Source organism: Scyliorhinus canicula, chromosome 31, assembly GCF_902713615.1.
Source record: "Scyliorhinus canicula chromosome 31, sScyCan1.1, whole genome shotgun sequence".
NCBI classification, from domain to species: domain Eukaryota; kingdom Metazoa; phylum Chordata; class Chondrichthyes; order Carcharhiniformes; family Scyliorhinidae; genus Scyliorhinus; species Scyliorhinus canicula.
Window position 1 is genome coordinate 3,739,518 of NC_052176.1, and position 10,674 is coordinate 3,750,191.

The following is a 10,674-nucleotide window of genomic DNA, read 5'->3' on the forward strand; positions in this document are numbered from 1 at the left end:
GTGAGAGTCAGTGTGTGTGGAACCCGTACCCCAGTGAGAGTCAGTGTGTGTGGGACCCCTACCCCAGTGAGAGTCAGTGTGTGTGGGACCCCTACCCCAGTGAGAGTCAGTGTGTGTGGGACCCGTACCCCAGTGAGAGTCAGTGTGTGTGGGACCCGTACCCCAGTGAGAGTCAGTGTGTGTGGGACCCGTACCCCAGTGAGAGTCAGTGTGTGTGGGACCCCAGTGAGAGTCAGTGTGTGTGGGACCCGTACCCCAGTGAGAGTCAGTGTGTGTGGGACCCCTACCCCAGTGAGAGTCAGTGTGTGTGGGACCCGTACCCCAGTGAGAGTCAGTGTGTGTGGGACCCCAGTGAGAGTCAGTGTGTGTGGGACCCGTACCCCAGTGAGAGTCAGTGTGTGTGGGACCCGTACCCCAGTGAGAGTCAGTGTGTGTGGGACCCGTACCCCAGTGAGAGTCAGTGTGTGTGGGACCCGTACCCCAGTGAGAGTCAGTGTGTGTGGGACCTGTACCCCAGTGAGAGTCAGTGTGTGTGGGACCCCAGTGAGAGTCAGTGTGTGTGGGACCTGTACCCCAGTGAGAGTCAGTGTGTGGGACCCGTACCCCAGTGAGAGTCAGTGTGTGTGGGACCCGTACCCCAGTGAGAGTCAGTGTGTCTGGGACCCCAGTGAGAGACAGTGTGTGTGGGACCCGTACCCCAGTGAGAGTCAGTGTGTGTGGGACCCGTACCCCAGTGAGAGTCAGTGTGTGTGGGACCCGTACCCCAGTGAGAGCCAGTGTGTGTGGGACCCCAGTGAGAGTCAGTGTGTGTGGGACCCCAGTGAGAGTCAGTGTGTGTGGGACCCGTACCCCAGTGAGAGTCAGTGTGTGTGGGACCCGTACCCCAGTGAGAGCCAGTGTGTGTGGGACCCCAGTGAGAGTCAGTGTGTGTGGGACCCCAGTGAGAGTCAGTGTGTGTGGGGCCCGTACCCCAGTGAGAGTCAGTGTGTGTGTGGGACCCATACCCCAGTGAGAGTCAGTGTGTGTGGGACCCGTACCCCAGTGAGAGTCAGTGTGTGTGGGACCCGTACCCCAGTGAGAGTCAGTGTGTGTGGGACCCGTACCCCAGTGAGAGTCAGTGTGTGTGGGACCCGTACCCCAGTGAGAGTCAGTGTGTGTGGGACCCGTACCCCAGTGAGAGTCAGTGTGTGTGGGACCCCAGTGAGAGTCAGTGTGTGTGGGACCCCTACCCCAGTGAGAGTCAGTGTGTGTGGGACCCGTACCCCAGTGAGAGTCAGTGTGTGTGGGACCCGTACCCCAGTGAGAGTCAGTGTGTGTGGGACACGTACCCCAGTGAGAGTCAGTGTGTGTGGGACCCGTACCCCAGTGAGAGTCAGTGTGTGTGGGACCCATACCCCAGTGAGAGTCAGTGTGTGTGGGACCCCTACCCCAGTGAGAGTCAGTGTGTGTGGGACCCGTACCCCAGTGAGAGTCAGTGTGTGTGGGACCCGTACCCCAGTGAGAGTCAGTGTGTGTGTGGGACCCGTACCCCAGTGAGAGTCAGTGTGTGTGGGACCCATACCCCAGTGAGAGTCAGTGTGTGTGGGACCCGTACCCCAGTGAGAGTCAGTGTGTGTGGGACCCGTACCCCAGTGAGAGTCAGTGTGTGTGGGACCCTTACCCCAGTGAGAGTCAGTGTGGGACCCGTACCCCAGTGAGAGTCAGTGTGTGTGGGACCCCTACTCCAGTGAGAGTCAGTGTGTGTGGGACCCCTACCCCAGTGAGAGTCAGTGTGTGTGGGACCCCAGTGAGAGTCAGTGTGTGTGGGACCCGTACCCCAGTGAGAGTCAGTGTGTGTGGAACCCGTACCCCAGTGAGAGTCAGTGTGTGTGGGACCCGTACCCCAGTGAGAGTCAGTGTGTGTGGGACCCCTACTCCAGAGAGAGTCAGTGTGTGTGGGACCCCTACCCCAGTGAGAGTCAGTGTGTGTGGGACCTGTACCCCAGTGAGAGTCAGTGTGTGTGGGACCCCTACTCCAGTGAGAGTCAGTGTGTGTGGGGCCCCAGTGAGAGTCAGTGTGTGTGGGACCCATACCCCAGTGAGAGTCAGTGTGTGTGGGACCCGTACCCCAGTGAGAGTCAGTGTGTGTGGGACCCCAGTGAGAGTCAGTGTGTGTGTGGGACCCGTACCCCAGTGAGAGTCAGTGTGTGTGGGACCCGTAACCCAGTGAGAGTCAGTGTGTGTGGGACCCGTACCCCAGTGAGAGTCAGTGTGTGTGGGACCCGTACCCCAGTGAGAGGCAGTGTGTGTGGGACCCCAGTGAGAGTCAGTGTGTGTGGGACCCGTACCCCAGTGAGAGTCAGTGTGTGTGGGACCCCTACCCCAGTGAGAGTCAGTGTGTGTGGGACCCATACCCCAGTGAGAGTCAGTGTGTGTGGGACCCGTACCCCAGTGAGAGTCAGTGTGTGTGGGACCCCTACCCCAGTGAGAGTCAGTGTGTGTGGGACCCGTACCCCAGTGAGAGTCAGTGTGTGTGTGGGACCCGTACCCCAGTGAGAGTCAGTGTGTGTGGGGCCCCAGTGAGAGTCAGTGTGTGTGGGACCCCTACCCCAGTGAGAGTCAGTGTGTGTGGGACCCCAGTGAGAGTCAGTGTGTGTGTGGGACCCGTACCCCAGTGAGAGTCAGTGTGTGTGGGACCCGTACCCCAGTGAGAGTCAGTGTGTGTGGGACCCGTACCCCAGTGAGAGTCAGTGTGTGTGGGACCCGTACCCCAGTGAGAGGCAGTGTGTGTGGGACCCCAGTGAGAGTCAGTGTGTGTGGGACCCGTACCCCAGTGAGAGTCAGTGTGTGTGGGACCCCTACCCCAGTGAGAGTCAGTGTGTGTGGGACCCATACCCCAGTGAGAGTCAGTGTGTGTGGGACCCATACCCCAGTGAGAGTCAGTGTGTGTGGGACCCGTACCCCAGTGAGAGTCAGTGTGTGTGGGACCCGTACCCCAGTGAGAGTCAGTGTGTGTGGGACCCGTACCCCAGTGAGAGTCAGTGTGTGTGGGACCCGTACCCCAGTGAGAGTCAGTGTGTGTGGGACCCGTACCCCAGTGAGAGTCAGTGTGTGTGGGACCCCAGTGAGAGTCAGTGTGTGTGGGACCCCTACCCCAGTGAGAGTCAGTGTGTGTGGGACCCGTACCCCAGTGAGAGTCAGTGTGTGTGGGACCCGTACCCCAGTGAGAGTCAGTGTGTGTGGGACACGTACCCCAGTGAGAGTCAGTGTGTGTGGGACCCGTACCCCAGTGAGAGTCAGTGTGTGTGGGACCCATACCCCAGTGAGAGTCAGTGTGTGTGGGACCCCTACCCCAGTGAGAGTCAGTGTGTGTGGGACCCGTACCCCAGTGAGAGTCAGTGTGTGTGGGACCCGTACCCCAGTGAGAGTCAGTGTGTGTGTGGGACCCGTACCCCAGTGAGAGTCAGTGTGTGTGGGACCCATACCCCAGTGAGAGTCAGTGTGTGTGGGACCCGTACCCCAGTGAGAGTCAGTGTGTGTGGGACCCGTACCCCAGTGAGAGTCAGTGTGTGTGGGACCCTTACCCCAGTGAGAGTCAGTGTGGGACCCGTACCCCAGTGAGAGTCAGTGTGTGTGGGACCCCTACTCCAGTGAGAGTCAGTGTGTGTGGGACCCCTACCCCAGTGAGAGTCAGTGTGTGTGGGACCCCAGTGAGAGTCAGTGTGTGTGGGACCCGTACCCCAGTGAGAGTCAGTGTGTGTGGAACCCGTACCCCAGTGAAAGTCAGTGTGTGTGGGACCCGTACCCCAGTGAGAGTCAGTGTGTGTGGGACCCCTACTCCAGAGAGAGTCAGTGTGTGTGGGACCCCTACCCCAGTGAGAGTCAGTGTGTGTGGGACCTGTACCCCAGTGAGAGTCAGTGTGTGTGGGACCCCTACTCCAGTGAGAGTCAGTGTGTGTGGGGCCCCAGTGAGAGTCAGTGTGTGTGGGACCCATACCCCAGTGAGAGTCAGTGTGTGTGGGACCCGTACCCCAGTGAGAGTCAGTGTGTGTGGGACCCCAGTGAGAGTCAGTGTGTGTGTGGGACCCGTACCCCAGTGAGAGTCAGTGTGTGTGGGACCCGTAACCCAGTGAGAGTCAGTGTATGTGGGACCCGTACCCCAGTGAGAGTCAGTGTGTGTGGGACCCGTACCCCAGTGAGAGGCAGTGTGTGTGGGACCCCAGTGAGAGTCAGTGTGTGTGGGACCCGTACCCCAGTGAGAGTCAGTGTGTGTGGGACCCCTACCCCAGTGAGAGTCAGTGTGTGTGGGACCCATACCCCAGTGAGAGTCAGTGTGTGTGGGACCCGTACCCCAGTGAGAGTCAGTGTGTGTGGGACCCCTACCCCAGTGAGAGTCAGTGTGTGTGGGACCCGTACCCCAGTGAGAGTCAGTGTGTGTGTGGGACCCGTACCCCAGTGAGAGTCAGTGTGTGTGGGGCCCCAGTGAGAGTCAGTGTGTGTGGGACCCCTACCCCAGTGAGAGTCAGTGTGTGTGGGACCCCAGTGAGAGTCAGTGTGTGTGTGGGACCCGTACCCCAGTGAGAGTCAGTGTGTGTGGGACCCGTACCCCAGTGAGAGTCAGTGTGTGTGGGACCCGTACCCCAGTGAGAGTCAGTGTGTGTGGGACCCGTACCCCAGTGAGAGGCAGTGTGTGTGGGACCCCAGTGAGAGTCAGTGTGTGTGGGACCCGTACCCCAGTGAGAGTCAGTGTGTGTGGGACCCCTACCCCAGTGAGAGTCAGTGTGTGTGGGACCCATACCCCAGTGAGAGTCAGTGTGTGTGGGACCCGTACCCCAGTGAGAGTCAGTGTGTGTGGGACCCCTACCCCAGTGAGAGTCAGTGTGTGTGGGACCCGTACCCCAGTGAGAGTCAGTGTGTGTGTGGGACCCGTACCCCAGTGAGAGTCAGTGTGTGTGGGACCCGTACCCCAGTGAGAGTCAGTGTGTGTGGGACCCGTACCCCAGTGAGAGTCAGTGTGTGTGGGACCCCTACCCCAGTGAGAGTCAGTGTGTGTGGGACCCGTACCCCAGTGAGAGTCAGCGTGTGTGGGACCCGTACCCCAGTGAGAGTCAGTGTGTGTGGGACCCCTACCCCAGTGAGAGTCAGTGTGTGTGGGACCCGTACCCCAGTGAGAGTCAGCGTGTGTGGGACCCGTACCCCAGTGAGAGTCAGCGTGTGTGGGACCCCTACCCCATTGAGAGTCAGTGTGTGTGGGACCCGTACCCCAGTGAGAGTCAGCGTGTGTGGGACCCGTACCCCAGCCATTGTGATTGAGTCGCACTGTGCTGATCCAGAAATTAACCCCTTCCCGTGTATCCGCCTCCCTCCCCTCCCCCCGCCATCGTCTCCCATTCCTCACTCCCGACCCTTCCCCCTGCTCACCTCCCCAAACGCGCCACGCCCGATGACCTTCAGAATCTCAAAGTCGTCTCGTTGGAGCCGCACCTCCTTCAGCCTCGTGGCGAAGGGGGTCACTGAAGAGAGAGAGAGAGAGAGACACTGAATAAAAATATCCACATCATCCAGATCGTGGCTGATCTGATATCCACTTTATCCCCGTTACCCTCAATTCCCTCGCCGGTTAAAAATCCAAGTCTCCCGGCCTTCATCGCGCTTAACAACCCAGCCTCTCTGCGGTAAAGAATTCCACAGGTTCGCTCCCCTCCGAGAGAAGAAATTCCTCCTCATCTCTACCTTTACTCCCCCCCCCTCTTTACTCTGAGAGCCCTCCGGGCCTAGACACCCCCACAAGGAGAAAGATCCTCTCAGCATCTCCCCTGTCGAGGCCCCCCCCCCCCCCCCCCCCCCCCCCGAGAATCCTCAATAAGGCCGCCTCTCATTCTTCAAAACTCCCAGTGAGCGCAGGCCCCGGGCCTACTCAACCTCTCCTCGTGAGGAAATCCCTCCCTCCCCGGGATTGACCCAGTGATCGGCCTTGACTGGCCCTCAAGGCCGGTAACTCTTCCCGTAGATCAGGGGACTGAAACTGTCCACGGCGTCCCAGGTGCGGGCGAACGATAATAATAATCTTCACGAGTGTCGCGAGGGGGCTGGCATTAACGCTGCCGTGAAAATCCCCTCGCCGCCGCATTCCGGGGCCTGTCCGGGGCACGGGGAGGGAGAATTCGGAATCTCCGATTCGCCTCACGCGCACGGCTTTTTCCGGGGCTCGTGGGAGGAAACCGGAGCGCCCCGGAGGTAACGCGCGCAGACACGGGGGGGGGGGGGGCGGGGGGGGGGAGAACTCCGCGCAGACAGCGACCCAAGCCGGGAAACGAACCCGGGGCCCTGCCGCTGTGAAGCAACAGTGCTAACCATCCCCCCCCCCCCCCCCTCCCCGTGCCACCGAACTCGACTTGTATCAACTACCAGTCTACGCTCGATCATTAGCAAAGCAATGGAAGGGGTCATCAACGGTGCTATCAAGCGGAGCGTAAAGGTGAGAAAGTGTTGTTGCAACCGGGCAAGACACAGGACACCCCGAAGCACGTCAACGGCCAATGAAGTACTTTTAGACGGGTAATCACGGCCGCAACGTCCGATTCGCAGTGCGGTACTCCCTCGGTACTGGCAGCGGGGGGGGGGGGGGGGGGGGGGGGCGGTGTCAAAGAACAAAGGCCGCACAGTAACGGGCCCTTCGGCCCTCCAAGCCTGTAGTGGCCGGCCTGGGGTGGGGCCTCGAGTCTTTGGGGTTGGGCTCGAAGCCACGACTTCGTGACTCAGAGAGCGAGAGAGAGAGAGAGAGGGAGAGGGAGGGCCCACGCCTGACACGGGAATCCACTCCGAGACTTCCAACCCGGCCTCTCAAATCACCCACCCAATCGCCGCCATGGCAACCAAATGATATCTCTCCAAGCAAAACATAAACACAGCCGTCTTTCCCTCTGACCTCAGCTCACTCTCTATCTCTCGCTCTCGCTCTCTCTCTCTCTCTCTGTGCGAGGCAGTGTTCAGGGTGGGGCACCTCAAATCCGCTCAGTTCGCATTCCTCATCTCCGCACCGACATGCGCTGGTCCGATTAAACTCGCCAGGCAGGGGAGGCCTCTCCCCCCCCCCCCCCCCCCCCCCCACCCCACCCCGCATCCTCCTCGTCTACAACGCGCGTCAACAATTCCAGGCGAAAGAAAACAAAATCCAGCTTAGGCCCGGTAAAAATCCATCGGCCTCAAAATAAGGCCCCAGCCCCCCCTCCCGCTCCGCGGGTCAAGCAAGGGGACGTCCCTCGGCCGTCAGCCTGCGACAAACAGAAATGTCTCCTCCAGTTGCTCAATGGGGAGCGTCGAGGTCGACGGGGCGATCCTTTAAAACAGGAATGAGGAGACGTTTCTTCAGCCAGAGGGCTGGTGAATCTGCGGAACTCTTTGCCGCCGAAACCTGTGGAGGCCAAATCGCCCAGCGCCTTCGTGCGTCGAACAATAACAGCGGGGGGGGGGCGGGAGTCGGCCATCTGGCCCCTCGGGCCTGCTCCGCCACGCCAGAGGATCATGGCCGATCTTTCTGTGGACGCAGCTCCCCTTACCGGCCCGCTCACCCTTAATTCCTTTACCGTTCAAAAACCTTCGCCTGAACATTCACCGAGGTAGCCTTTTTAAAAATAAATTTTAGATTACCCAATTATTTTTTCCAATTAAGGGGCAATTTAACATGGCCAATCCACCTACTCTGCACATTTTTGGGTCGTGGGGACGAAACCCACGCAGACACGGGGAGAATGTGCAAACTCCGCACGGACAGTGACCCAGAGCCGGGATCAAACCTGGGACCTCAGCGCCGTGAGGCGGTTGTGCTAACCACTAGGCCACCGTGCTGCCCTGACCGAGGTAGCCTTAACTGCTTCACTGGACAGGGGATTCCACAGATTCATAACCCTTTGGGCGAAGAAGTTCCCCCTCAACTCAGTCCTAAATCTGCTCCCCCTTATTTGGAGGCTATGCCCCCCCCCCCCCCCCCCCCCCCGCAGTTCTAGATTCACCAGCCAGTGGAAACAATGTCCCTGCTTCTATCCCTATTCGCTTCATAATTTTATGTGTTTCTATAAGATCCCCCCCCCCCCCCCCCCTCATTCTTCTAAATTCCAGTGAGCACAGTCCCAGTCTACTCAGTCTCTCCTCATAAGCCAATCCTCTCAACTCTGGGATCAACCGAGTGAATCTCCTCTGCACCCCCTCCAGTGCCAGTCCATCCTTTCGCAAGTAAGGAGACCCAAACCGCACACAGTACTCCAGGCGTGGCCTCACCAGCTCCCTATACGCCTGCAACACCACCTCCCTGCTTTTCAACTCCACCCCTCCAGCAACGAAGGACAAAATTCCATTCGCCTTCTTAATCACCTGCTGCATCTGCAAACCAACTTTTTTGCCATTCATGCGCCAGGGCGCCCAGGTCCCTCTGCACAGCAGCGCGCTGCAGATTTTTTAACCATTTAAATAATAGTCCGTTTGGCTGCTATTGCTACCAAAATGGACGGCTTCACATTTACCAACATCTGCTAGACCCTTGCCCACTCTGCAGACTTCCTCTGCACACTTTGCTCTACCGCTCATCTGAGTGTCACCTGCCAACTTTAAGACAGAGATAGGTAGGGTCTTGATTAATAAGGGGATCAGGGCTTATGGGGACAAACGTATCAGCCGTGATCGAATGGCGGAGCAGACTGGATGGGCTGAATGGCTTAATTCTGCCCCGATATCTTATGGTCTTAAGAACCAAGGTACGAAACACATTCCTTCAGGGAAGTATATGTGCCGACCTTACCTGTTCTGGCCAAAATGTGACTCTTGACCCACAGCAATGTGGTTGCTCTTAACTGCCCCCTCTTAAGGACAATGAGGGACGGGCAATAAATGCGGGCTTGCGACGCCCAGGTCCCAAGAACGGATTAAAAAAAGACTCGAGCCGCATATTGAGATATGAGATCGGAAGGCCACAAGCTGAGTAAAAGATGTCAGCTTTCAGGGGCGTCTGGCAACGCCTAGAGAGGTGAGAGAGGTTGAGGGAGAGAATGACAGAGACTGAGGCCACGTCGGCTGAAGACAGGGCCTCCGATGGTGGGGGCGGTTAAAATGGGGGGGGGCTGCTTGAGAATTGGTACGCGGAGATCTCAGAGGGGGTGTGGGAGGCGGGGGATTGGTGTCGGGTGGGGCTGGAGGGGCTTGCAGATGGGTGAGGCCATGGAGGGTCTAGAAAAGGAGGAGGAGAACTCTCAAGTCAACACCGTGCACGCCCAAGAGCCAACGTAGATCAGCGAGCACAGAGGCGGTACCTTTAGGAAATCAGAAGCACAAAGGGACTTGGGTGCCCTTGTTCACGATTCTCTTAAGGTTGACGTGCAGGTTCAGTCGGCAGTTAGGAAGGCAAATGCAATGATAGCATTCATGTCGAGAGGGCTGGAATACAAGACCAGGGATGGACTTCTGAGGCTGTATCAGGCTCTGGTCAGACCCCATTTGGAGTATTGTGAGCAGTTCTGGGCCCTGTATCTAGAACATAGAACATAGAACAGTACAGCACAGAACAGGCCCTTCGGCCCTCGATGTTGTGCCGAGCCATGATCACCCTACTCAAACCCACGTATGCACCCTATACCCGTAACCCAACAACCCCCCCCTTAACCTTACTTTTTAGGACACTACGGGCAATTGATCACGGCCAATCCACCTAACCCGCACATCTTTGGACTGTGGGAGGAAACCGGAGCACCCGGAGGAAACCCACGCACACACGGGGAGGATGTGCAGACTCCGCACAGACAGTGACCCAAGCCGGGAATCGAACCTGGGACCCTGGAGCTGTGAAGCATTTATGCTAACCACCATGCTACCCTGCTGCCCCCTAAGGAAGGGTGTGCTGGGGCCTTGGAAAGGGTCCAGAGGAGGTTCACAACAATGATCCCTGGAATGAAGAGCTTGTCGTATGAGGAATGGTTGAAGACTCTGGGTCTGTACTCGTTGGGAGTTTAGAAGGATGAGGGGGGATCTTATTGAAACTTACAGGATACTGCGAGGCCTGGATAGAGTGGACGTGGAGAGGATATTTCCACTTGTCGGAAAAACTAGAACCAGAGGATTCACCATCTCAGACTAAAGGGACAATCCTTTAAAACAGAGACGAGGAGGGATTTCTTCAGCCAGAGGGTGGGTGAATCTGTGGAACTCTTTGCCGCAGAAGGCTGTGGAGGCCAAATCACTGAGTGTCTTTAAGACAGAGATAGATAGGTTCTTGATTAATAAGGGGGTCAGGGGTTATGGGGAGAAGGCAGGAGAACGGGGATGAGAAAATATCAGCCGTGATTGAATGGCGGAGCAGACTCGATGGGCCGAGTGGCCTAATTCTGCTCCGCTGTCTGATAGTCTCACGGTCTGGGTCGGGGAACGGGATTTGCGGTGAGTTTAGTCAGGGCCAACAGGGGGCGGGATTATCCAATCCCGACCGGGTTGGAGAATCATCGGGGGGGGGGGGGGGGGGGGGGGTGATTTATGCGACGCCGCTCCAACGCTGGTCCGCCAATTCTCCGGTCGGATGGGCCGTTGAAAGCGGCTCCCTCTCTCCCCCCCCCCCCCCCTCCCAGCGATTCTCCCTGCGCGATGGGCTGCAGGGGCGGCCTGGTTGGGGATCCGACCCCGGGGGGGGGGGGGGTATGATCGAGATATGGAGCC

The 10,674-nt window shown here is 58.4% G+C and overlaps 1 protein-coding gene across 1 annotated transcript in view; it reads right to left on the bottom strand.

Annotated features, from left to right (window-relative positions):
- The window catches only part of LOC119958823 (serine/threonine-protein kinase MRCK alpha-like), a 53,341-nt gene extending 47,714 nt beyond the window's left edge, over window positions 1–5,627 (bottom strand). The window contains exons 1-2 of the mRNA XM_038787325.1: window positions 5,582–5,627; window positions 5,401–5,492 (exon numbers count right to left, since the gene is read on the bottom strand). Of these exons, the coding sequence (XP_038643253.1) occupies window positions 5,401–5,492; window positions 5,582–5,627 (138 nt within the window). The remainder of the gene's footprint in view (window positions 1–5,400; window positions 5,493–5,581) is intronic.
- Between the last annotated feature and the right edge of the window lie 5,047 nt (window positions 5,628–10,674).